Source organism: Struthio camelus, chromosome 16 (assembly GCF_040807025.1).
Source record: "Struthio camelus isolate bStrCam1 chromosome 16, bStrCam1.hap1, whole genome shotgun sequence".
NCBI lineage: Eukaryota > Metazoa > Chordata > Aves > Struthioniformes > Struthionidae > Struthio > Struthio camelus.
In genome coordinates this window covers 20444077-20469933 of record NC_090957.1, presented here as the reverse complement: position 1 = coordinate 20469933, position 25857 = coordinate 20444077, and the positions used below count along the sequence as shown (strand labels likewise).

The window sequence follows — 25857 nt, the reverse complement described above, 5'->3', positions numbered from 1 at the left end:
CGGGGACCTTCTCAAAGCAGAGGCAGGCTGTTCCCAGGCATGGCCTCCCGGGGAGGCGAGGGTAGGGGGTTATCTCCGTGCCAGCATGGCCCATCTCCGGTGCCCCAGGACCTGGGTGTTCATCCCGGCTCCTGCTCTCTTTTTGTGGTCCCAGCTCTGCCACGGGGCGCTTTCAGCAAGCCCTCCTCTAGGAGAGGGTCTTGGAAGGGGGCAACCACTGGCAGGAAAGCCCACGGGCGGGTAGACCGAGCCTAAGCCAACGTCCCGGTCCAGGTGTGAGGTCTGCTCGCCTGGCTGCTAACAGCAGGCTGTTGGGAGACGCCGGTGGCTCTGCCGCTGCCCCCTGCCCCAAAGGGGCCACGTGTGGCACCTGACCTGGGGAAGGGGGACATTCGGAGCGGTGCGGCTGGTTTCAGACACATGATGTGTGACAGGTAACAGCACCTTTTGGTGGCACCTCTGGCCATCACCAGCAGCCCCAGGAAGCCCAGTGGGCAGCTGTTGTCCGCTTGCCCTCGGCGGGGGGAGCCGGGGCACGGGGAGGTGACAGCCGCCCAGCGGCGTGTTCGCCGCTCCCGAACGGAAACTGGGAGACGGCGGAGTACGGAGGCTCATCCGGCTGGGGGCTGAGCGGGGAGGGGTGCGAACCCGCCGCCGCCAGCGCCAGGCCGGGCCTCCTGGGGCGCAGCGGGCGCTCGAACGCGTTGCCGCGCTCGCTGCCAGCGCAGCAGGGCAGGGGAGGCGCGCGGCGCGGCCGGGCCGGGCCGGGCCGAGGGGCTGCCGTCGCCTCCCGCGCTGGCGAGGAGCGGGGCTGGCGAGGCGGGCCGCGCAGGCGCGCCGCGCCAGGGCTGCTCGCTCGACCGAGCGCCGGCGCTGCGGGCGCAGAGCAGGGCCGGGAGCCCAAGCTGGGAGGAGGCGTTTGGGCTTCGTCAACCCTTTCCGCTCTGGGTTGCGGCTGAGCGTGCTGCACGCCCATGGAAAGCCCTGCACCGCCGTGGCGCACCGGCCAGCCAGCTCCCTCCCCAGCAGGCGGAGAGGTGCGCTCCCCGTTTTGGGACCAGCCCTCCTTGCCCATCTCATGCACGCCCAGACCTCGCTAGTCTCGGCCGCGGGCTGGTCCTGCTGCTTTCTGAAGAAAATGGCCCATGGGCCTTTCCTCGCGAGGCCAGGGCTGCTCTGCACCAAGAAACAGAAGCGGCTTAATCTGGCTCCGCATCAGTCTGTAAATCAGCGCGACTCTCGACATGTACGCTCACGCAGGCTGGCTCGGGCTGTTCCCACCCGGCCGCTGCCTTTCTGCCTTCCCTCTGCCCTCCTTTAGTGGCAACCAAACTCCAGCTGGTTTTCCAGAGCCGTTACCTGTGGCCGGCAGCGGCAGGGGGGTCCCCAGCTGCCGGCGCGGGGGCGCAGGCGCTCGCGCGGAGCCCGGGGCCGTGCTATGCAACGTGCAGGGTCTGTGGGCTCGGGGTGCCTGGGGACGCGCTGCGGGTGCTGGCGGGGCATTCGGGGGCTCCCACAGCTCTGGGTGCCCCGTAACAGTCTGGCTGTGGCTGAATACCTGGGAGTTTAAAGCTGAAGGGGCTGAAGTCTGGGTGCCCGACGGGCCAAAGCTGTAGGAAACCAGGCTCGCAAAAGGAAATCGTTGTGCTGGTATTGGGGGGGGGGGGGGGGGGGGTCACAGGGGCAGAGACTTCAGGTTTGCTGCCCTTGCAGGACCCAGGTCCAGCCGCATCCTGCTCTGGGCGATGGTGGTGCGTCTCGCTTGTATTTATGGTATCTGCTTTGATTTAAGTGACTTTGTTGATCTTTTGGGACTCAGTGTGTTTATTGTGCAAGAAAAAGCAACTCGCGCTCGGAGCCCAGAGCCGGGCTGGGTTCACTTTTTTGCCCGTTTCCAAACCCGTCCTCTCCTCCCACCCCCCCCAGCAGGCTTTCCAGGCTCAAGGGGGGGCTTTGTGCCCCCAGAGCACCCACGGTCCCGCTGGCGAAACCACTGCGCGTCCTTCCACGCTGCAGGCAGCTAAAACTCAGCCCGCCCGCGCTGCCCAGGGGCTGAGCCTGCCCAGGGCGCGGAGGAAACCCGGCCCGGCCCCTCCGAGCCGTGCGCCCGCCCGGGAGCGGGGGTCCTGGCCCGCCGGGGAGGAAAAGCTCCCCAGCCGGACCGGGGAGGGTTTCCTGGGTCCCAGATGTGGGGCTCGGGCCCTTCTTTCAGCGCGGGGCCCCGTCCCCCAGGAAGCCGCCGCCGCCGCCCCCCCACGACCTCGGGGGGAGCCCGGTGCCGCCCGCCGGGGCCGGGACACCGGGAGGTGCCGGTGCCGGTGCCGGCCCAGGGGGAGCACCCCGGGCGCCCAGGGCCGGGCAGGATTTCTGCCCTCGGGGGGGGGGGGGGGGACACACGCTCACCCCGTCCCCTCGCAGGGCGGCCCGGCGCGGCGATCACCTCCTGTCGCGACACGCCCGGCGCGGCCAGCGGTCCCTGTCGCGACGTTGCCGGCGAGCCCCTCGGCCCCCGACGGGCGGCAGCTGCCGAGCGGTAGCGGGGAGACCCCGGAGGCGGCCGGCGGCTCCCGCTGCCGCCGCCCGGGCCCCGCCGTCGGGGCGCCCCGACCGCCGCTGCCCACCCGGCGGCCCCGCGGGCGCGGCGGGGCGCGGAGCGCTGCCCCGGGCTGTGCCGGGCCGGGCCGCCCCGCTCCTCCCGGTGGCCTCCCGGCGGCCGCCGCTGGCGCGGGCAAAGTCCAGCCCAAGTTTGGCTGATAAAGGCCGGGAGCAGCAAGGCGGCGGCGGCGGCGGCGGCGGCGGCGGGGGGGCCGGGCCGGCCGGGGCGGGAGGGGCGCGGGGCCCGGGCCGCCGCCGCCCCCGCGGCTCCCGGAGGAGAGGCCTCCCGGCGCTGATTTGCATAGGGTATATTGCCTAATGGAGGCGATCATGGCTTGGTAGAGGGCGGCCCGCTCCCCGCAGGAGCCTCGCCAGCCCGGGGCGGAGCGGCAGGTGTCGGCAGGGCGGGCCGGGGCCGGGGCCGGGGCCGGCGGAGCAGAGGGCCCCGGCGGGGAGACCTGCGGGGGCGGCGGGGCGCTCCGCCGTGCGCCCCGGGACCATGGTGTCCCAGCTGAGCGCCCTGCAGCAGGAGCTCCTGGGCGCCCTGCTCAGCTCGGGGGCCACCAAGGAGGGGCTCATCCGCGCCCTGGACGACATGGTGCCCACCACCAGCTTCGGCGTGAAGCTGGAGAGCCTGCCGCTGTCCCCCGGCGGCGGCCCGCCGCCCGACGCCAAGCCCGTCTTCCACCCGCTCGTCAACGGGCACGGCAAGGGCAAGCTCTCGGGCGACGAGGGCTCCGAGGACGGCGACGACTTCGACACGCCGCAGATCCTGCGCGAGCTGCAGGCGCTCAACACCGAGGAGGCCGTGGAGCAGCGGGCCGAGGTGGACAGGATGATCAGGTACCGGCGGGGAGCCGCCGCGCCGCGCCGCGCCGCGCCGCGCCCTGCCCTGCCCGGGGCCGCGGCGGACACGCGTGGGGCCCGGCCGGCCCCGCCGCCGCGGGGGGAGCCGCGGCCGCCCCGCAGCCGGCCGGCTGGGAGCCCGCAGGCGGCTCTCTGCCGCGCCGCGCCGTCGGGCGCTCCGCTAGCGGCGGGCGGCGGGGGGTGCCCGGGGGGGCTCGGGCTGCGGCCGGGACCCGCCGCCGGCTCCGTCCTCCCTCCGCGCCGGGAGATAAAACATAAACTGCAGCACGTGGAGCCCGGGGTGTTATTAATTTATTTCTATAAATCATCAACAGAAAGATACACAAAGGGCCGCGATTAGGGCGAACGGAGAGGCGGGTTATTCATTGCCGAAGTTGTAAACCAGGCGGGGAGGGGGGAAGGAGGAAACCCCCAAACGCGGCGGCTCCTTTCCTTGCCGGGCCGGGGGGACGCCGGGTCCCCGCTGCCTGCGCCGGCAGCGCCGAGCCGCGCCGGTCCGAGCCGCGCCGGGTCCGTCCGGGCCGGGCTGAGCCGGGTCCGTCCGGGCCGGTCCGAGCCGCGCCGAGCCGGGTCCGTCCGTCCGCGCCGAGCCGGGTCCGTCCGTCCGCGCCGGGCCAAGCCGTGCTGTGCCGCGCCGGGTCCGTCCGTGCCGCGCCGTGCTGTGCTGTGCCGAGCCGGGTCTGTCCGTCCGTCCGTGCTGTGCCGAGCCGGGTCCGTCCGTCCGGGCCGAGCCGGGTCCGTCCGTGCCGGGCCGCGCCGCGCCGCTCGCAGCGGGGCCGCCGTCGGGGCGCTGCGCGGCGCAGCAGCCCCCGGCCCGGCGGGACCGCTCCGGCGCCGTCCTGGCTCCCCGAGTTTGCGCGCCCGGGGTAACCGGGCGCTGGGAGCTCTGTAAGGTATGTGTGTGTGTGGGGGGGTCCAGGTACCTCTGTGTGCCCCCACCCTGCGTCCCATTTTTGTATCTGTCCTGCACCCCAGTGAGCGAGCGGCGCCCCGAGCTGGGCTGGGGTCTCCAGGACGGCACCGATCCTGCCTGCCGGGGCTCAGCCCCGCTGCCCGTGCCCCCGGCGGAGCCCAGACTCTGGGCCCAGGGCAGCCCCCGTGCTGCCGGCGTGCCGGGGCTCGGGAGCGGGTCGGGGCCCCGCTGGGCTCGGTGTGGCGTGTGCGTGCGGTGCTCCAGCCCGGGGCCGGCCCCTGTGACGGCGGGTGGACGGGGACAGGGACCGGGCTGGGCACCGCCGTCCGTGCTTGCCAAGGGGCTCTGTCCGGAGGAGAAACTGCGGCAGGCCCTTGCAGCTGGGTTCGCCACCCCTTGGGTCGCATTGTGCCCCGCACCTTTGCTTGCTGCCTCCCGCCCTGTCCCTGATTTCCCACCCTGCTCGCTGGCCACATCCTGCCCGGGGGCGCGGAGCGGGTGCTGCCCCGAGCATTGCTGCTCTCCCACAGGTGTTTCTGTGCAAAGTTTGCCTTGGGTGCAAACAAGAGCAGGCACATGTCCCTGAGGAGCCTTTTGCAAAGAGCTGGTGTTTGCTCTAAGAGAGGCCTTTGTACTTGGAGAGGGAGCCGGCCGAGAGGAGTCGGCAACCATTTATTTCAGCCGCGCGCTGGGGCTAAACCCATCTCTGCTTCGGCTGCCTCCGACTGCAGCGGCCCGAGCCCGGGGCCGGGTTGGCCTGGGGCTCCTCCTGTCCCCCGGGGTGCTCAGCCCCGCGCCCGCTTCTCACGGGTGCGGGGTGGTCCCGGCTCGCTTGCCCGCCTGCGGCGCGGCCGCAGTAAGAAATCGCCTGTTGTGGTGCCGGGCCCTCGAAGCGTGCGCCCCTTCGTCCAGCCGCGGCCCCCGGCCGTCCCCCGGCGCGGCGGCGCCTCGGGAAGCGGGGGGTTCCCCTGGGGCGCTGCAGCTCGGGCCCGTTCGCGTGGCCCACAGGGGTTTGGAAGTGCGGCGCTTGGGGCAGGCCTGGCCCCGTTTGGGGGCTGGCAGCCCGGCTCGGCGCGGCCCTTCCTGGACCTGCTGCGGAGCAGGGGTGCCCAAAGGCCACCGGTGGGACAAGGCGGCAGCGGAGCACGGCGGCGCGGGAAAGCCGCCGGCCGCGGGAGGTGCCTGGCTGGAGTCGCTCCCGCTCGCGCCCTGAGGTTTGGCTGAAATAAAGGGGAAGGGGTGAGCGCTGAGCGCAGCACACCTCCGAGCTCTAATCCTTCGTGTGTGTACAGAGAGATGCAGATTAGATAGATCATTTATGTAGAGGGCCTGTTTTATAATCCATGTGTATAAATTCTTGGCATATTTCTCCGAGGATGTTGAGTGTATTTACCTGTTTTCAAGGCTGACAAAGAGGGTGAGCGGGAATCCTCGGGGAGACACGGGATGGGAAACCCGAGGTTTGCTCTGAACCTCCGCGCAGAGGTCAGGGTGCAAAAGGCCTGTTTCTTGGTCAGCATTCACGGCTGTAGTTATTTGTGGTTGCTGGTGTGCAGGAAAAAACAGCCTTTCGTTGGTTTCCGTAGAAGTTCAGGGTGGAGAAGAACCGCGGACTGAGGTCCATAAACTGCTTTTCTGATATTACAAAGTGCTCCTGGGTTTTTTTGCGTACCTTCCCCCCCCGAAGGTTAGACAATTAATGGATTTTTCATTGCAGTGACAGAACCAAAAAATAGGCTTTGTTGAATCAAAATCTTTTCCTCTCTGGTTTTTAGGTAAACCAAAAAAAAAAAAAAAGAAAAAGAAAAAAGAAACCAAACAAACACTCAAACGTTTCATTCTGGGTCAAGTCCAAACATTTTGTTTAACATGAAACAAAATGTTTGGGTTTGGTTTCAGGTTGTTTAACCCTTTTAAATACGGTCAAGTTGACTTGTAAAGAGAAAGCTTGCTCAGAAATGAGAAGCTGTATAATTGTTTTGAAAGCGTAAGTCTGAAACATGCTGGAAATATCAAACTGAAGCCTTTCTTCAAATGATAAAATGAAGTGAAACCCAGAGATTTTTTTTTCCCTAATCCCCCCCATTTTTTTTTTTTTAGCCAAAACGTTGCCAAATGTTATTTCAGTTCAGAAACCGCGTCCGTAAGCCCCAAGGGACTCGTTTCGCCGTCCTGAAACGAAGCGGGCCCTGCTGCGCTGGCTGAAGGCTCAGCTCTGGGAAGCGATGCCCTTGAGTTAGCTGTGAGCCAAGCTGCCTTTCGAAACTTTACGGAGCTCTATTTTATTAACTTATGATTAATCAGTGATGGGTAAAATCAGCCGGGTGACACGAGCCCCTCGTGACAGCAGCCGTCGCGCGGACCCCCGGCTTGGGGGCGGCGAGCGCCGCCTTCGGCACCGCGTCCAGCGCGTTTCGCCTGCTCCGGTTCCCGCGGGGGACGAGTACGTGGGGACTTTGGGTGAAAAGATCTTTTCTTAATAAATACTCTCGCTGTTGGCTCCTGCCTCCTGGTCGCCTCTCGCGGCGGTGGGCAGGCCGGAGGGCTCCGAAATCCCTCGGTCGCATCGCCGGGGCTTTCTCTGCGCGGCAAAATCCTGCGGCCGCTCCTGCTCGGATGCAGGCGCCTCGGGGCCCCCGTCGCCTCTCCTGCGACAGCGCGCTGCCGCCGCGGAGCGGCTCCCCCAGCCGGCGCGGAGCTTCGCGGCCGGGGCTTTTGCGTCTGCGTAGCGCTGAGCCCGGTGCCGGCTTTGGGCCGCTGCGGAAAGCTCGAGTCAGTGCCGAGAGGTGCGTGTGCGCGCGCACAGCCGGGTACCTGCGGATCTGCGGCGCCATGTGACTGCGGCCATACAAAGGGCTCAGTGTACAGGAAGGAAAAGATCCTTCAACTACTCGTGTCGAAAAAGCCGCCGGTGCCCGACCGTCCGTGGCGGGAGGGACGGCGAGCAGAGCCCGCCGGGGCCGCGGAGCCCCGTCACCGGCGCTGGCTCGCCCCTGCACGCAGGCGGCACACGGCAGCATCTCCAAAGGTGATCCGTGCCCTCTTTCCCGGGGGCAGGGATCGCGGTAAAGCGTGCTCCTTTACTAGCAGGGCTGTTTGTGGCCGGTTACCTTTGCTTTGGTTCCAAACTGCTTTGTTTTCGCGCTGCCTTCAGGACAAAAAGTAAGAAATCTACCTGTTGGGTTTTCCCCCTTGACAAGTTGAAGGATCCAGAATAACTAATGAATTGGAAAAGCAGTTGGACGGTTATTCCAAGTAAAGCATTAGAATATCTCATTATTTGAGTGCATAACTGTGACCAGGTTCAGGTTCCACACTGATTTTTTCAGTGTTAAAGCACTTCCTTTTAGTCCAGAGCCCTCATCTAGTAAAGAATAAATGCAGTGATCCTAATAATGCCGTAGCGTATTGGCCTGTTCGCCCGGCTTTGCCTATTTGTGTTGAGCAGATCTAAAAGCAACCTACAACATTTTTATTTTTGGCTATTTTTGTTCCCTGGGTTGGTGTCCGCTAGCGCAAGGGCACCGAGGTTGGGCCGGTTTAGGGAAAGAGTCGTTTTACACCTTGATCCTGCAGGAGCCATGTCACCGAATTCAAGCGTTTAAAACCATTCAGGACTGACGGGATATTAGAGGGGGGGAGTGTTTTGTGTTTACGTGCAGGGTTTGCTCCCTTGCTTTGACCTTCTGGCTCGGAGTCTTTTCCCTACGAGCAGCTTGTAAACGGCTCTCGTGAGAAGGCTGGAAACAGGGTCTCTTTTAAACGAATGTTGAGGTTCTTGGGTGATTATTCCTGCAGGCACTGGGGATGGAAGGAAGCCGCCGCCGCGGGACGTGGGAGCCCGGGGAAAGGGCGATCTTTGTGGAGCGGGACTTTTTGGGAGGGCCGGCCGTTCCTCCCCGGAGAGCTTTCACCAGCTCCCGCTCGCGTTGCCAGGGCTGAGATTTATGAACTTGCCCGTCCTGTTGCCGCCGCGTCCTTTTTCCAAGCGCCGGGGAAGGAGGGTGCCGGGAGGTGGGGCGGCGGGCTCGGCCGGCGCTCGCTCCCGCGGGGTCCCGGGCAGAGCGCGCCCGGCTCGGAGGCGAGCGCGGGGCCGCGCCGCCGCTCCCTAACGCCGATGGCGCGGCCTAGAGCAGGGGCCGGCAAAGCGTCCCCGGCGTTGCAAAATTAGAGAGAAACAGCCGCTGTGGTCTTCCTGTATATATATATGTATATGTATGTGTATATATATCGCAGCCATGCGTGCATCTCTTTGAAGGGAAAAATTGTCGTGAGCAGGATAGCTGCAAGGGCGGCAATTGCCGAACGGGTTGCGTTTCCCCCTCGAGGACCTGGAAGCGCTTTGCGAGCGTCCATTAGTGCTCGGCGCCCGCCGGGGGGATGCTCGGGGCCTTGTCCCTTCCCCGGGGGGGGCCCGGCCCCTCCGAGGCGCGGCGGCCGGACCCGAGCCCGCCCTGCTCCCCGGCCCCGGCAGGCAGTTGTTTTTCCGGGCTCTGCTCCGTAGTCGGGACAAGGAGGTGCTTGGCCTGGCGGGAGGACGTGGCCGTGGGGTTTTGTGCCCTTCCGAAATGAGCTGCGGGCTCGGGCGGGGGGAGGCAGCCCGCTAGCCGTGAACTCCTGGGTGTCCGGGGCTGGAAGAAGCGGCGGCCGGGCGTTCTCGCCGGCGGGGCGCTCACCCTCCCTTTCCCTCCAGCGAGGACCCTTGGCGGGCGGCGAAGATGATCAAGGGCTACATGCAGCAGCACAACATCCCGCAGCGGGAGGTGGTGGACGTCACCGGCCTCAACCAGTCGCACCTCTCGCAGCACCTCAACAAGGGCACCCCCATGAAGACGCAGAAGCGGGCCGCGCTCTACACGTGGTACGTCCGCAAGCAGCGGGAGATCCTCCGCCGTAAGTACCCGGCTCGCGCGCTCGCGGCTCCGGGGCGGCGCCGGGAAGGGGCTGCGGCTGCGGCCGGGCGAGGGGGGCGACAAGAGACCCCGCTGCCCCCTGCGTCGCGGGGACGTGCCGGCTCCTCGGCGCCCGCTGGCCGCGGCGCTTGGGTCTCCCTTTGCCTGGGTCGTGCGGTTGCGCGGAGAAAAATCCCGTCTCTTCCCTGGGGGCGGGCTGCCTGGCCCCTTCCCCCACGTCCTCTTGCGGGTTTGGTAGAGGTAAAAGCCGCAGGAAGAGTGGGCAGGAGCCTCTCCTGGTCCCCGCGCAATGGCGCGCAGGTTCCCCCCAGGCCACCGAAGCAGCTGAGTCTCCGCGCGCTCGTATTCCCTTAGCGCTGGGCGCGCAACCAGTAGGGACGCGATTAGATCGGCTTCCCACCTCGCCCCGCTTTTTCCCCCCCTCTCTCCGTTTTTTTGCAACTGCTTGCAAAAAAAGGAAAGAGAGAGAAAAGAAGCCGCCCGCGAGTTACCCGTCGGCGTGGCGCGGTCCGGAGCGGGCCGCGCCGGTCGCGAGCCCTCGCGCCTGCCGCCCTGAAGCCTCCAGGCGCTGCGAAGCGCGCCGAGGGGTTTAGCCCCGAACGCCGTGGCTTTGCAGGCGCACCTGGAGCCGCTGAAGCCGGCCGAATCTGCTCCAGCCTTGCCCTGCGCTTGTCCGCCGCCGTTGCCGCCAGGGCAAGGAGGCGGTCGGAAAAGAGGGCAGAGTTTCCCCTGCAAAACCGAGCGTAGTAGAAGCCTCCCAAAGCCGCGGCGAGAAGGCGCCTTTGCCACGAGCGGCCGCGCAGCGTGCTGCAGCCCGTTGGCCGCGGCCTGGGGCCGGGGGAGCGGGGGGGGCAGGACGCGGGGACCCTCGCAGCCGCCCTGCCCTGAGCGCCCGCACCCGCAGGCGGAGACCCAGGCTAGGAATATCGCCTTGCCGCGACACCGTCCGTGGCGGCCGGACGGCGGGGCCGCAGCCGGGGGCCGGGGTTTGCCGCACGCGGGCGCCGGGGGGGACGGGGGCTGCGCGCGGCGGCGGACGCGGCCGGTGACTCTGAGTGGCGGCGGCTACAGGCCACATCACATCTGCTCCTTTCTCTTTCAGAGTTCAACCAGACAGTCCAGGGTGGTGGAAATAGGACAGACAAAAGCAGTCAGGATCAGCTGCTGTTTCTCTTTCCAGAGTTCAATCAGCAGAACCAGGGCGCTGGCCAGCTCGACGACGCCTGCGCCGAAACCCCCAGCAAGAAGATGCGCCGCAACCGCTTCAAGTGGGGGCCGGCCTCCCAGCAAATCTTGTACCAAGCCTACGACCGGCAGAAAAACCCCAGCAAGGAGGAGCGCGAGGCCTTGGTGGAGGAGTGCAACAGGTAATGGCGCCGCACCGCCTCCGCCTCCCCGTTGTCTCCCAGTTTACCCCGGCGCTTTCGTTTCCAAAACCGCCCGCGGCGCCGGGCTCCCGGGAGGCTCATCCACGCGCCGGCGCCGCCGAGGGGATGCACGGCGTTACGGCGCGGCCGGCGGGAGCGGGGTAGCTTTTGCAACGCTTGCGTGCTTGGAAAGAGCAGACCGGTTTTCGGAAGGGCTCGAACGGCCCCGAACGCGCCCGCTCTTGCAACGCCGCCCGTTTCGGCGGCGCTCGAGGCCCGTTGCCCGGCGGCAGGCTCGTGCCAACCTGTCCCCTTGCCCCGCGCAGGGCCGAGTGTCTGCAGCGAGGGGTGTCTCCCTCCAAGGCGCACGGGCTGGGCTCCAACCTGGTGACGGAGGTGCGCGTCTACAACTGGTTCGCCAACCGGCGGAAGGAGGAGGCTTTCCGCCAGAAGCTGGCCATGGACGCCTACAGCTCCGGCCAGCCCCCGCACAGCATGAACCTGCTGCTCTCCCACGGCTCCCCCCACCACAACCAGCCCAGCGCCTCGCCTCCCGGGAAAATGCCAGGTGAGCGTGCGCGCGGCCGGCCGGGGACGTGGCGCGGCGCCGGCGGTGCCCGTTTCCCGCGGCCGGCGGGTCCGCTCCGCTCCCGCCACCGTTCCCCCGCTGCCTTGTCCAAACCATCGCTGCCGAATAGGTCGTGCCAGGCTGGACCCGCTCCTCCCCGGCGGGACGTCGTGTCCCCGCTCGGCGCAGGGGACGGGGCGACGAGGTGCCGCCGGTCGCCGCTGAAGTCCCGCGGGGTCGCGGCAGCGCCGAGGGGCGCACGCGTCGCGGTGTTGCTGGGTGCGCCGGTTGGCGTCCGCCCTGCTGAGGATAAACTTGGGCCGGTCGGGTTTGGCTGGCGCCGAGGAGAGCGAATCCGCAGAGGATTCCCGGCGGCTCCAAGGGGGAGATGAGGCTGCCGGAGGGAGCCGGCAGGAGGGCAGAGGGAAGCGGGGCGGCGGGCAGGACGGCTCCGCGGCCAGCGCGGCGCGGCGCGGTGCGGGCCGGCGGCATCGCGGCATTGTCCGGAGAACAATGCCCGTTGTGGCTACCTGCCGCCCGCGCACCGACGGCGGCCGGGGCGCGCGGCGGTCAGCGCGGGGTCGCCCGCCCCCGGCCAGGCACCGTCCTCCTCGTCGCGGGGATGGCGCTGGGCGTCCGCGGCCGGGAGCCCGCAGCCGGCCCCGGCTCGGAGATCTCCCCGCGGTTGCTCGTTACGCGTGCCCGGCTCGTTGCAAATTAGCAGGAGCGGTGTCCCGGGGAGCTGCAGCGGGGAGGGGACGGGCCGAGGGGAGAGGGGGCCGCGGCCGGGCGTCAGCGCTGAGCCGCAGCCGGGCACCGCTCTCATCTTCAGGCTTGTGCAAACCGAATCAGGCAGCTCGCGCGCCGATTCGAACTGGGGAGCGCGGCCGGAGGCAGCCGGCCGCCCGGCGCCTTTCGGGGGGACGCAGCGGGGACGGGCGCGGGGACGCCTTCTGCCTGGATGCCGCGCAGAGGCTGGGGTTGAGTTTCTCGCCGCCCCTAGTTAATCCCTCGGCGTTAGACGCCTGGCGGACCAGCTGCTCGGGGCGCCGCACCGGTGAAGCCCCCCGCTCTCGGCGGGCGCGCGGCAGGTTTGGCCGCTGCCCGAAACCCCTCGCCGCCCCAGGAGGCGGCCGCGGGCCTCGGTCTGCGCCCGGCCGCGGCCGGCGGGGCGAGCGCGGGCGCAGCTCGGCCGCCGGCCGCGGTGACCAAGACGTGACCCTGCCCCGGGAATGCCCCGCGCAGCCCGGGGCCCGGCCGGACGCTCGCCCTCCCGTCACCGGCTGATTGCTTACAAGGTGCCCTACAAGCACATTGTCAGCAAAATCAGCTGTTTTCAGTGTCGGCCGCCCGGCTCGACAATAACGCACCAGCGTGCAGCCCCGCGTTGTCATGGCGTTGTCCCCCTCATGCATGCTTAATGGACAATTAAGCGGGGGCTCTGAGCGGACCTTGTCGCCTTTGATGTGCTCGCATCCTTCCAGCCCGTATTCAGGCGCCCCGCGAGAGCCTTTGTTTCCCTCTAGCAGCGGACTGCAATTCCTGTAGCCGCCTTCATTTATCTTGCGGCCGGAGGGCCGTTAAGCCTGGGCCTTTATTTCCCGCGGCCGAGCCCCCGCCAGCAGGAGCCGGCCGCGGCTGTGGGGCCGCTGACAGCCTCTTCGGGGGCCTTTTGAGCCGGGCAGGAATGATGGCCGCGGCGGCGGCCGAGGGCCCCTCCGCCGGGTCAGGAGGGCTCGGCGCGGGGCCCGCCGGCGTCTGCTGGAGCTGAGGCTCGCGGAGGAGGCGGAAACGGGCAGGGAGAGGCCGCGGAGCGGGTTCGGGCGCCCGCGCCGCCGGCAGGTTCCCGCGCCGGCACCGCGGGAACGGGGCGTCGCGGGGCGCCGGGGGGCTGCGGCGATGGGCAGAGACGGCGCTCGGCCACAGCGGGGGGGTTTTCTCCCCCAGAGGGGTCGGTTTGGGGGACGAGGAGCCTCCGGGCACCACCCCGGCCTCGTGCGGGGCAATCCGGGGAGGCGGATGCGTCTTTTCCGCGCTGCTCGCCGGCCCGCTCCCCGCCCGTCCGTGCTGCGATGTGAACTGCCCTTGCACCGCGTGCGGCCGCGTCTGGAGCACTAAATGCCTTAACGGCCCCTCGGGCAGCCCCGTGACGTCCCCGGCCGGAAGCGACGGGGTGCAGGCAGCCGCCAAAGCGTGCGCGGGCGGGCAGCGCAGCGCCTTCGCGCCTCGAGGGAGGGAGCGGCGCCTGCGGCGGAGGGCGATGAATGCCGGGAGCGCAGGGAATAGCTGCCAAAACCAAAATAAGCATCCCCGCTACCTCTTCTTGGGGATCCATCTGTCCAACCTCCGCCTGCGGTCTTAAACTATTTTAACTTAACTCTTTGGGGGCAAATACCTGAGAGCCGGTTTCAGAGGCTTCGCTCTGACTCTGGACTTTTCCCTTCCTACAGGGCATTATCAGTGATCTCTGTTTGATTTGAAGGTCACGCTGCGCTTTATCTTGCTCGCTCGGTGCCATGCCGCAGACTCTGGCTTATGCCATTTTTATCTTCAAGAGCCCTGAAGACAATCAGCGCATTGATGAGATTAACGGACGTGGAGCCCCGGGCGCTCGGCCGCCCGCGATAGCCCCGGGCTGCATACAAAGGGGCCGGGAGGGCGCAGCTCCGCGCGGCGCCGCCGCCGCCGGGCCTCCCGCCCCAAATCACATCACAGCCACTTGAGGATGCTCATCCATACGGCTCTGTGGATGGACGTTATTTGTACGTTTTTAGTTATAGCTGCAGACGTAGACATATATATATATGTATATAAATGACTCTGGTCCGTCCCTGGAATTCTTCCTGAATGGAGAAGGCAGTTCGGATCTTTTTCTTTTCTTTTCTTTTCTTTTCTTTTCTTTTCTTTTTTTTTCTTTTCTTTTCTTTTCTTTTCTTTTTTTAAAGGCCTGTCCATAAAGCCTCAGCCCAGAGGTGCTTCAGTTTATATCTGGACCTTGCAAGCTGCTCTTTGGTAGCCTTGGGCTACGTACGCTGGTCCTGATTGTAGTCCTCCGGCAGCCGCTGTAACGTTTTACTGTTGTGCCCATTGTCCTGCTATGTCAGTGCAGGGCGCTGTTAGAGGCTTTTGCGGGTTTTATGGAGGGTAATTAGGGCTTTACGACCGCAGCAGAATGGGAGGGTCCAGTCCCAATAAACACGTTTATAATGGATATAAACTATGCCCCTCCGTAACTTAGCAAGGTTAACACTTTAGAGACAATTTGAGTGGCAGCCCAAAAAGCAAATCTCGGCCCTCAAGTTTGAAGGGTCGGAGGGGCCCGTCGGCCCCCCGGGCTGGACGGCGCTGCGAGCCCCGGGGGGGCTCCGCGGGGCAGCCGGGGCGGCCAGCCGAGCCGGCGCTCGGGATGCGCTCGGGGCCGGGCGGCAGCGGCGGCGTGGGCCGTGCCCGCCGTTCCCGAGGCTGCAAGCGGCTCCTCGGGATGCTGCCGCTGCTGGAGCAGGGCGAGCGCTGGGGCTGCTGCACGGCGAGTACCTTAAAAAACACCAGGTTTGCAGCCCTGCAGCTGAATACGGTTTGAGTCAGAGGAGACCCGAGCTGCTTCATCGCTTTTCCTGCCAAGGAAACGGGATGAAAATCTAGGGATTTGAAGGCAGGAAGCAGAAGGGAGGCAGAAGGGAATTTTTCTGGCCTTTTTTCCGTGCTTTCTCGCCTACCAGCACGCAGCACGCGCGAAGGAAGGGGCAGGGGGGTCCGCCAGGCGTGCAGGAAAGGGCGAAGCTGCCGCTCGCCGCCCTGGCGCCGGCCCCGTCCTCTTCCCCGGCCTGGGGCTCGCCGGGACGCCGGGAGGAGGCGGCTGCCGGGGACCGCGCTTCCCAGGGCACGGCACGAGGCTGCAGCTCGCGCGGGGGTTCGGGCCGCTCTCGCCCCGGCCGGCGGCCTGGGGGCGGCTTGGCGCCGCGCGCGGCGGCACGGGGACGTCGCGGCTCTGCAGGCGTTGCAGCAGCCGGTCCCGCGCGGGAGGTGACGGAGCGGCTCTGCGGCCGGCCGAGGCCCGCGGGGATCGCGGCCGCCGAAACGCAGCGATCGGGACCCCCTGCCTGGAAGGACGGGAGAGCGGTGAACGGCTCCGCGGGCCGCGCAGCCGGGGGGCCGCACACTACCCGGCTCCAATACACACACTCTTATATTAGGGCTGTAGCTCCAGTTAAAAAAAAAAAAGCCTTAGAAAGCGCAGGCTGTGCCGCGGTTCGCGTGCGGGTTGCGGTGCCAGGGCTGGAGGGGAGAGGCGGCGGCGGAGGAACGGCCGTGCCGGCAGCCGCGTGGAGCTGCGGCAGCGCCCGAGCGCCGGCGGGGGACCGCCCCGTCGGGGCTTCAATAGCGGCCGCCCCGTAAACCGTGACCTCGGGCCGGGTCGTAAAGGTCTCCGGCGGCTGCGAGGAAACCTCGACGTCGTGGCGCGGACAGCGGAGACCGCCGGCAGCGCCCGGAGGTGCCGGCCGGTCCCGCGCGGGTTGGAGACGGAGAGGGGTCGCACGCGTCTCCGTTCCCGGGCGCCTCCCGAGCGGACGGCTGGCTTGCAGGGCTCCCCGAAAATGAGAGCCCGCCGAGCGGGGCCAAATGTTAGTTACCCGTTGGAAGGATTTGGGCCAGGTTTGCTGGGAATCCCGCGGCCGGGGGGCTGCCGCCGCGCTGCCTCCCCTCCCGCTCCGGCGGCGGGATGATGCTCTGCCCCCGCCGCCCTGCGGACCGGGGCTGTTTGCTGATTTAGGAGACGTTTTCCGAAAAACCTGGCTGGGGGGCTCTGTTGGCAGCGATAACTGTACCAGGTCCTGGTTTCCCAAAGCTAGTTATCCAGTGAGCCAAAATCCAGCCCAGCTTCGAGGGCGTACAGATAACAGCAGCAGCTCTCCCATTCTAGGAATGGGAAAAAGCCAGCCGGGAGGGCTGCTGCTTCCCGACAGGTCTCGAGACAGCCGCGTCGGGGCCGGGCGGCCTCTGCCCCGCGGCGCCCGGCACCCTGGCGTCGGGCCCTGGCCTCCTCCTGCGGAGCGAAGCCCTCGTCGAGAGAGCGCGGTGTTTTGCCTTGGGATCTGGAGACCCAAAATCTCGGTCATCAGATTATCGGGAAATCTGCCTCGGTTGTTGCTTAGGCGAGAACCGTCCTGTCCCTGGGAAAGCTTGAAAATCTGCTTTTCAAACTTCAGCGTTTGCAAAGACAGCTTCAAAACTCTGGGAGTCCTGGCTCATGAGCCGTGAGCATCCTCAAATGGGCGTAACGTGATTTGGGGTTTGAAACGGATTTATTTTCTTTACTGAAAGCTTCAGTGAGTCCGAAAGAGATTGAAAGCTGTCCTAGTGCTTCTCGGACGTCGGCATCCCTGCTCTGCGCCCTGGCTGCGTTGCTCGGAGGCGTCGCGGAGGCTCGCTCGGTAGCTCTTAAACGTCACGTTGTAGAGTCCCGTGTTTTTGCTGCGCGCTTGCCGTTTCTTGTGCAGCCAGGGCGGGCCTGTGCTTCCGACAGGAGCTGCCTGCGCGCCTCGCGCCTCTTCGGGACCCCGCTGAGAAGAGAGGGCCTGGCTGCCCCGCGCCGTGGTTCGGCAGCGCCCCGCGCAGCCGCCGGCCCGGGCCGCTCTCGGCCGTGCCGGGGGCCGGGGCAGCCCCGGGGCGCTGGGGCCCCCCGAGGAGCGGCTTTGCCGCCGCTGGCGGGGCAGCCCTGTAAAAGGCGCTTTTGTTCCCAGCGGGTTTTCCTCAGTTAATTATTTGTGATCTCTGGATGCCTTTCCATGACACATGGCTGATCATATGGTTATCAGTGCGAGGCTTTTTAGCCAAATTAAATATATTTGTATTGAAGAGCTGCGCGCGAGCCAGGCTCCGCTCCCTGGCGGCGGCGGGCTGCGACCCGGCGGGGACGTTTGCGCCGGCCGCTCTTCTGCCTTCCTGCGGGAATCTGTTAATCACACACGTGTCGAGCGGGAAGCGGCTGCCGGAGGGCCCGAGGAAGGAGCGAGAGCCGCCGCTCGGCGCTGGGAGGGCCCGTGGGGCCGGGCCGAGCCGCGGAGGCAGAAGGCTGCAGGATGGCCAGGAGCTCCCCGCGGCCGGGGCCGCCCGGGCCTGCGTCTGGGCGCCGCGGGCACGTGCCGCGCTTTGCACAAAGGGTGAAACTGGTGCAAATTACTGCCCGAGCGATGCAGGTGGATGCTGCGGGGGGCTGCTACTGCAGGACGGCCCGGGTGCCCTGCGAAAGGCACGTTTGGCATCTCCCACCATAATTTTGTCATTGCAATTTTAAAAGCCTGGGTTGAGGAGAAGATGGAGAGCAGCGCCGAAGCGAGGGGGTGCCGTCCTGACCTGCCCTCCCAGCTTATTGCTCAAATGCGCAATTAAATTTAAAAGCCTGTGACTTTCAGCTCCTCTGCTCCAGAGAGCGGGCGGGTGGCAAACGCGCTGCGGAGAGGGGGCGACCGCGGAAGAGGCTGGTGCCAGGGCCCGGCACCCGCTCGCTGCTGGAGCCCGAGCCCCTTTGCGAAGCCTGTTGCCCATTTGCAAACCTTGAGCCCACTGCGAAGTCTGTTGCCCATTTGCAGACCCTGAGCCCATAACGAAGCCCGTTGCCTGTTTGCGAAGCCCGTTGCCCGTTTGTGAAGCCCGTTGCCTGTTGCAAAGCCCGTTGGCCGTTTGCGAAGCCTGTTGCCCGTTTGCAAACCCTGAGCCCATTGCAAAGCCCGTTGGCCGTTTGCGAAGCCCGTTGCCCGTTTGCAAACCCTGAGCCCGTTGCAAAGCCCGTTGCCCGTTTGTGAAGCCCGTTGCCCGTTGCAAAGCCCGTTGGCCGTTTGCGAAGCCTGTTGCCCGTTTGCAAACCCTGAGCCCGTTGCAAAGCCCGTTGCCCGTTTGTGAAACCCGTTGGCCGTTTGCAAACCCTGAGCCCATTGCAAAGCCCATTGCCCGTTTGTGAAGCCCGTTGCCCGTTTGCAAACCCTGAGCCCATTGCAAAGCCCATTGCCCGTTTGTGAAGCCCGTTTCCCATAGCGAAGCCTGTTGCCCGTTTGCAAACCCTGAGCCCGTTGCAAAGCCTGTTGCCCGTTTGCGAAGCCCGTTGCCCGTTGCCAAGCCTGTTGCGCCCTGGTGCGGCGCTGGCGTGGTGCCGAGGGTGCCCGGGGTGGCGGAAGCAGGCGGGGGGGGGCTTCCCCTTTGCCCGGCGCGTCCGGGGGGAGCCCCGCGGGGCCGGCACCGCGGGGCCTCTTGGCCGCGGAGCGACAGCCCGGCGTGCTGTTTTGCAGGCGTGCGGTACAGCCAGGCGGCGAGCGGCGAGGCGGCATCCTCCGGGGCCATCAGCCACCACGGCAACGGTGCCATGGTGACCACCAGCCAGGCCGTGCTGCAGCAGGTCTCCCCGGCCGCCTTGGACCCGGGCCACGGTTTGCTCTCGCCTGACGGCAAAATGGTGAGTACACCTGGCCCTATTGTGGCCGCGGCGCTGATAAGATAAGAGGGCCCGGCGGGCAAAGCAAACACGCTGCCGGCGGGTTTCACACGCGGCCCGCGCCGAACAATGGCGCTTTGTGGGGCCGGGCCGCGGCGCGGGCGCGCGGCCGGCCCCGCCACCCGCCTCAAAGGCGGCGCTCGGCCCCGCGCGCCCCGGCCGGGAGCGGCGTGTTTTCCAAACGCGGCCCCATAAACCTGACAGAGCCCCGCTCGGCTTTTATTGATTGCGTGCCTGGCGGATTGAACGCAGCCTGGGCGCCTCGGGGTTTGCTTTCCCCCGCCGATGACACGGACGTCGATCAAACGCTCATTCGTTATTTCTCCTTCAGCCCGCCGCAGCGTTGCGTTCGGCCGGGCAAGGGGTTTCCTTGCAAGCGGGGCTCTCCTCCTGCCCGGCCGGCTCGGCTCGGCTCCTGCCAGCCCCCGGGCTTCGGCCAGCAGCACTGAACCGGCCCCGGAGGCCCCGGAGGTCCTGGAGGCCCTGGAGGTCCTGGAGGCCCCGGAGGTCCTGGAGGCCTTGGAGGTCCCGGAGGTCCTGGAGGTCCCGGAGGTCCCGGAGGCCTTGGAGGTCCTGGAGGCCCTGAAGGTCCCAGAGGTCCTGGATGCCCCGGAGGTCCTGGCTCTCCCCTTCTACACGTGTGCGGAGAAGAGAAACCAGCCTCCGACACGCACGCAGAGCCGCTGCAAGGGCTTTCCTAAGCAGCCAGGGCGTACAAGCCACGGGGCAGAGCAGGACGAGGGCTCTCGGCCCGGCGCCTCCCTCCGGCCCGGCGTTTGGGCCAGGGCGAAAAAAAAAAGAAAAAAAGCTTATAAAGCCCGGGCTGGGCTGGGCTGGGCTGGCGGCATGCCGGCCCGGCCCGGCCCGTGCCTCCTCTTTCCTGCCGAAAGCGAAAGTCAAACATGGCACTTGGCGGCCGGGCTGAGCCCAGCGGTTCCCGCTTGCGTTCCCGTGGGCTCGGCCGCCGCGGGTGCCGGGCTCGGCCGGCCGGCCGCCCTCCGAAGCGGCCCGCGGCCCCGGCCGCCGCCGCCTCGCCCCGGGCAGAGGTGCGCGTGGCTCGGCGGGAGGGCGCTTGCAGCCAGGCCAGCTAGCGCTTGCAAGTTATTTCACGGGAGTGTGCTGGAGGCTGGGGTTTCCGGTGAGCAAAGACCTCGAAGAGGCTTTGAAAGCGGGAAATGCTGGGAAAGGGCGGCATGACTCGTTCTCGCGCTGTGGAATTTATGGATGGGCTTGTTTCGATTGCGCTGGGGCGATGTCGGAGCGCGCGCGCAGAATAAACGAGATGCCTGGACCAGCGTCCCAAAACGTCACCGGTGGCCTTGACGATGCCGCTGCAGCCTGCGCGGGGGCTGCTCGGCGCGAGAGCCTTAGCGAACTGTCCCGTTTCCCTCCCGGGGCAGGCTCGTGGGACGGGGGGTGTGCAGCCGGGCCAATGCTCACGTGCTGTCTCAGCCCCCTTTTACGCTGGGAACCGGTCTCAGTGGTTTGTGCACACTCCGAGTGACTTTGCCACGTGTCTAACCTTCAAATGCTGTCCTGAAATCCGGGGACCTCGCTTTGGCCAAGGGGGTCTGCTCCATCCGACTCGAACTGCGGTCGGTGCCCTGCGCAGCGGCCGCTGCTGCGCGCAGACCCACGGCGGCCCCTACATGAGGAGTTTCTCCTTAAAAGTGGTGACTTAGAAAATCACTGCGAGGCCTTCTTTTATTCACCTTCTGGGTTTTTTTTAGCTTCCACAGTTGATATTGCCCACCTTTCCTCTGTAACAGCCACGGTTAGAAGTTAATGAGTGTTGCGAGTCCTCAGCTGCCCCCTGACTGCAGGAGCTTGGACTCGAGGAGCAAAACGGCAAACGCCGGGGCTGTGTCACGTCCCCAGCGCCGTGCTCGGGTGGATCTCTGGAAGCTTTTCCAGGAAAGCCTTTCCCCACCGCTGCTCTCGTTATGCGCTTGCTATTTATTAACGTGCTGTTCAGGAGTCCCAGCCAGGGTCTGGGGCGCAGAGTCAGACGCAAGGCTCGCTCTGCCCCAGCGCGTCGGCGGCCCGAGCAGCTGCTGCCCTCTCCTGGGACCCTTCTGGGCGCCCCCGATGTCCGCTGCGCCCCTGACGCCGGTTGTCCCGCTTTGTTCCCCAGCAGATCTCCGTTTCGGGGGGCGGGCTGCCCCCGGTGAGCACCCTGACCAACATCCACAGCTTGTCCCACCACAACCCGCAGCAGTCCCAGAACCTCATCATGACCCCGCTCTCCGGCGTCATGGCCATCGCACAGAGTAAGTGCTCTGCCGTCCCGCGCGTGGGTGGGGGTCCTGCTGCCGGTGCGCGCTTCGCCCAGCGAAACCCTGCCCCTTGCACCCCGTGCCGCAAGGGATGCGACGGGTGCTGGGTGCTCGCCCAGCGAAACCCTGCCCCTTGCACCCCGTGCCGCAAGGGATGCGACGGGTGCTGGGTGCTCGCCCAGCAAAACCCTGCCCCTTGCACCCCGTGCCGCAAGGGATGCGACGGGTGCTGGGTGCTCGCCCAGGCGGCTCCTTCTCCCGGGGCAGCGGGGACTTTTGCCGTTGCCTCTCTCATACTTGGCCCTGGGTCCTGCCGTGACTCTGTGCAGAAGAGGAGGTCAGCGGAGGTCTGGCGTCACCACCCCATCGGTGGCCTTGTGGGTTTGCTTCTTCTCGAGCGTGCGCGGAGGGCAGCGGCTGCTGGGAGCCCGCTGCGCCTCTGCCGGCGCTGACGTCCCCGTGCCGGTTTTGCTCTCTCCCGTCTCCCAGGCCTGAACACTTCGCAGGCGCAGAGCGTGCCCGTTATCAACAGCGTTGCCGGAAGCTTGGCAGCGTTACAGCCCGTGCAGTTCTCCCAGCAGCTGCACAGCCCGCACCAGCAGCCGCTCATGCAGCAGTCGCCCAGCCACATGGCGCAGCAGCCCTTCATGGCCACCGTGACGCAGCTGCAGAACTCGCACAGTAAGGGTCCGGGCCGGGGTCCCCACAATCCGCTCGCTGCCTCCTCTCGCCGCCCAGCCGGGCCCCCCCCTCCGTGCCGTGGGGGCCCCGGCGCGTCCCCGGCCGAGCCAGCCTGGCGTCGCCGCGCGGCCGTGGTGCCGGCTCGCCGTGCCCGGGCCGCCGCGCCGTCCCCCCCTCCGCGCTCCGCTCGCCCCCGGCTGGGGCGAGAAGCAGAATCTTTGGTCAAAACGAAAAAAGGGGAAAACGTTTTTAGTTGTGAAATAGCTTCCTGTCCGAAGCGAGATTTGACTCTCTGCCCCCCGACGCATGGCTCAAGGTTTCTGCCGTTTCCTCTGGCCCGAACGTTGCTTTTTCTTTCTGTACTGCCCTCGCTGCTTATTTCCATGACCTGCCTTATCTCACCTACGTCCCAGGGATATTAATTTCCCCGTAATGCCCCGCAACACGCTGCAGCCCAGCATTTGCTGTGCACGACGGCGGCGGGTGGCTTTTCTGTGACCGCGGCTGCTCTCCTCCCTCCCCGCAGTGTACGCGCACAAGCAGGAGCCTCCCCAGTATTCCCACACCTCCCGCTTCCCGTCGGCGATGGTGGTGACCGACACCAGCAGCATCAGTACTTTGACCAATATGTCTTCCAGTAAGCAGGTACGGCCGGCGCGGGCGGGTGCGAGCGCGGGCGCGAAGGGGGGGCGCGAGCCGGGCCAGCGCTCCGGCGTCGCCCCCGCTTCCTCCCCGCCTGTAAATCTTTACCTGCCCCTCGGTGCACCGGATCCTGGCTCGCGTCAGGTGCGCCAGACCCTCCCCAGACAATAGTCCTCTTTTAAAAGCCAGCTCTGGGGACTGTGGGAAATATGTGGCCCTTATTGATTGCTAGATAAATAAGAGAGGAGCCTTGAACTTGTTTTCAGATAAACTTTCTTGCCGAGTTTGACGGGGGAAAGGAAAAAAATGTCGGCAATGGCGGTAGAGTAAATACAGCGCGGAATTACGGTGGGACGTCGCTGGCACCGGCGCCCGGGGGCGAAGGCAGGGGCTGGGCTGCAAACGAGAGCAACGGGGAGAGGGGACGGCCGGGCGCCCGGCACCGCCGCTCCGGCGGGGTCCCCGCTCCCAGGAGCGCGCGGCGAGCCCCCTTCGCCCACCGGTCTCCATCCGCGAGGCAGCCAGGCGCAGCCGCGCTCCTCCGGCAGGCCATTTCCTTTGAAAGGCTTTATCAATCCATCTGGTGTGCGTTCAGCCCGAACCGCTCCCCTGATTAATTATGCCGCCCCCACCACTGGCTGACTTTGATGCTCGCTTGTTGGAACAAGCCCTCCAAGCACAGGAAACGTCCCCCTAATCGAACCGGCGCGTGAGGGTACCCGCGAGGCCGGTCGCCGCGCCTGACGCGAGCTGCCGCCCCGGCCGGGCGGTGATCAGCCTACCTTGAAGCAGAGCGGCCCGAGGAAGTCAGCGCTCCTCCTCCTCCTCCTCCTCCCTCCCTCCCGCTTTCTTGCCTTTCGTTAGAACAGAGAAGGTCGTAATTAAAAGCGGAGGCAACAAGGCAGCGCCGCCAGCCGTCCCCCCCGAGCCCGAGCGCGGCGCGCAGACCCCTTCTCCTCCTGCTCGGCAGGCACCGCGAGCCTTTGAGCCAAGGCTGCAGACTTTTTTTTTTTTCTTTTCCCCCCTCCTATGCAGCATCTCTGAAAATCTCTTCTTTAAACTGTTCTGTTAGCAAGAGGAGAGAGTTAAATGCTACAGGAAGGGGCGCAGCAAATGCGGTTGCGTCCCCCAAGGGCTCCGCGAGGCCGGAGCCGCTGCGATCGGGCCGTCAGGCCCGGCGCGGCCCCCTGCACGCGACGACACCCGGGGAAGGCAGAGAGAGCGCGGCCGGGAGTTGCCAGCTTCCTTTCCACCTTCTCGCCGCCGCCGTTCGGCGCAGGGGTTTGCCTGCAGACCTTAAACCGGCGTGCCCCGGGCAGCACCTCTGAAGGGAGCCCGGTGCTGCCGCTCGCTTATCAGATGTTGTCGTTCAGACGTGGAAGGGGCAAACGGCTCCCCGCTCCTCCGGCTACGCTTTAGGCCCAGCCGCCATTTTTATTACGTGAGCAAACAGCCGAGAGCTGCGCGGGCCCTTCCCTGGCGGGCGGGGGGCTCCCGGCGTCTCCTCATCTCCCCGCCACCGCTCTTGCCGTTGGCTGCAGCCGGCAAGGCCGCCGCCGGCGCTGCGTCCCCGGCCGGCCCCGCTCGGCAGCGCGGCGGCGCGGATCCTCCCGCCCGGCCCGGCAAGACGCGGGATGCAGGCGGCGCTGAACGACGTTGCCAAAAGAGCGGTGGGCGGCTGCGCCGTGCCGCGCAGCCCTCGGGCGCTCGGCGCCCTTCGGGAGGGCGACAAGAGGCAGGGAGCGCGGGGCAGAGCGAAGGGGGAGAGGCGGCGGGCACGGGGCAGCTCCGGGCGCCTCCCGCGCACGCGGCGGCGGCGGCCGAGCCGGGCGCCGGGCGAAGCCTCGGGCGCCAGCGTCGCCGCTCCCGCGCCGGCCGGCGGGAGCGACGCGGGCGCCGGGCAGGGCTCGGCTCCTTCCCCGGAGGGGACGGCAGCGGGCGCTGGCCCGTGACGGGCCCCCGCTGCCAGCCCGAGCGCTGCCCGCCTTGCGTGACCTCATTTATTCAGCAGAGCGCCTCACGCTCGGCTGCTCTTGGCAGCACTACTGAGGTGCGCGAGCTGCCGTGGAACAATTTCTCCAAGAGGCTGGGCACGAACAGGCCCTTTTTTTTTTTTTTTTTGGGGGGGGGGGGAGGCAATACCTGGCTTGGGAAGCGTTTTCCCACCGCGGCCGCTCTGGGGGTGGGTGAGCCCGTGGGTGGAGGTCGGGCGGGCCGGCGGCCGGCCACCGTGGCCGCCGGCTGCGATAGGTGCCGCCGGCCCGGCCGGTCACCGCTCCTGCCTCTCTCGCCTCTCTCCTAGTGTCCCCTGCAAGCCTGGTGATGCTCCACACTTCACTTGCTTTGCACCTAGCAACCGGACCGGATTTTCCACCACGTCCCACGGGCGCCCCACGAGCCAGCGGGGGTTGCCCTGGCCAAGCTCGGCCAGCTTGCCTAGCACCGCCGCCGCCGCCGCCGCCGCCGCCGCGAGAAGCCCGTTAAGCCCAGACTGAGCCGGGGAGTCCAGAGGAACCGCCGGGGACCAGCCCGTCTTCGCGAGGTGCCTGCCCGGGGACGGCGCCGCTCCTCCCCTCCACGCAGTATTTCCAAGACGTGTCTTGAGGATTTTTCTCTTAAGTATTTGCCTTCGAAGAGGCCATTGGCTCTCCTGAGAAAATAGGAACAAACTGTACTGAGAACTGGCAGAAGGGGAAGATCAATAATATTTAAGTTATACTCCTTCACCCAAAGGACTGAGAGGGACTTGGAGCTGTTACTTGGCGTGCGGAAGGAGGAGTTGCATGTGCTGTTGAACTGAGCCAGTTAAACTGTAAATATAGGTACAGCCTGCTCCACCTTGGCCCCTCCCCATCTCCTCTACATAGAGATTTATATAAAAGAGGTGAATTTTGTCCAATGGATGTAAACTACTGTAATTAAGTGCAATTCCCCCACCTGTATATATTATTCCCAAACCTCTTCTCTCACTCTCTCTCTCTCTTTCTTTTTTTTTTTTTTTTTTTTTGGTAAAGGTCAGAGCTGAGCATAGTTTTCGTTTTGTATATCTCCTCTTGCTGTAAACGAATGAGCTCCCGGGGCCGTGCCGCCGCTCGGGATGGGTGGCGTCGCTCTGCGCGAGGCCGGGCCAAGGGCCGCGGGGCCGGGCCGCGGGAGCGGGCGGCTGGCTGCCGAGGGCTCTGCCCTGCGCCGGCGCTCGGCGATGGGCCGGCGAGAGCCCTGTTGAAAGCAGCCCGCCGGAAAGGTTTTGGCTTCTGCGGTGCTGGGGTGCGGCTGCAGCGCTCGCTGCTGCGCCCTGGGGCGAGCTGGTGGGACCTTCCTCAGAGCCGGGTGGGCACCCGCCTTCCTCCTCCTCCTCCTGCCCCTTGGGAAGGGGTGGGGAGCCCGACCACCGCCTCCTCTCCTGCCCGCTGCCCGGCCTGTATAGGCGGCTTCTTTTTCGGCCGCGAGCGGGCTGATGGCGAGCCTCGTTGCCTCCGGCCCCGCCGGCGAAGCGGGTGCTGTCGTCGCCGTCCTCCCCGCGCAGCCCGCAGCCGCCCCGCGTGCGGA

General features: G+C 66.5%; 1 protein-coding gene across 8 annotated transcripts; it reads left to right on the top strand.

Annotated features, from left to right (window-relative positions):
• Nucleotides 1–2932: 2932 nt before the first annotated feature.
• On the top strand, nt 2933–25337 carry HNF1B (HNF1 homeobox B). 8 transcript variants are annotated; one of them, XM_068910192.1, is made up of 9 exons: nt 2933–3438; nt 9069–9268; nt 10391–10655; nt 10982–11223; nt 18507–18670; nt 20844–20979; nt 21475–21666; nt 22193–22311; nt 24662–24883. In XM_068910192.1, exons 1-9 carry the CDS (start codon nt 3095–3097, stop codon nt 24746–24748), a joined length of 1749 nt encoding a protein of 582 aa, XP_068766293.1. In that variant the 5' UTR covers nt 2933–3094; the 3' UTR covers nt 24749–24883. The 8 variants fall into 8 exon arrangements, with proteins under 8 accessions (XP_068766293.1, XP_068766292.1, XP_068766291.1 ...); XM_068910191.1 differs by having other exon boundaries at nt 2984–3438; nt 10469–10655; nt 20847–20979; nt 24611–25337; XM_068910190.1 differs by having other exon boundaries at nt 2984–3438; nt 10469–10655; nt 24611–25337.
• Nucleotides 25338–25857: the final 520 nt, after the last annotated feature.

Bases quoted from the DNA above. Each gene is read 5' to 3' on its own strand.
- HNF1B (XM_068910192.1), top strand. From the start codon at position 3,095: ATGGTGTCCCAGCTGAGCGCCCTGCAGCAGGAGCTCCTGGGCGCCCTG. The intron at 3,439-9,068 runs GTACCGGCGGGG...CTTTCCCTCCAG, and splicing joins GAGGTGGACAGGATGATCAG to CGAGGACCCTTGGCGGGCGG. The intron at 18,671-20,843 runs GTGAGTACACCT...TTTGTTCCCCAG, and splicing joins TCTCGCCTGACGGCAAAATG to CAGATCTCCGTTTCGGGGGG.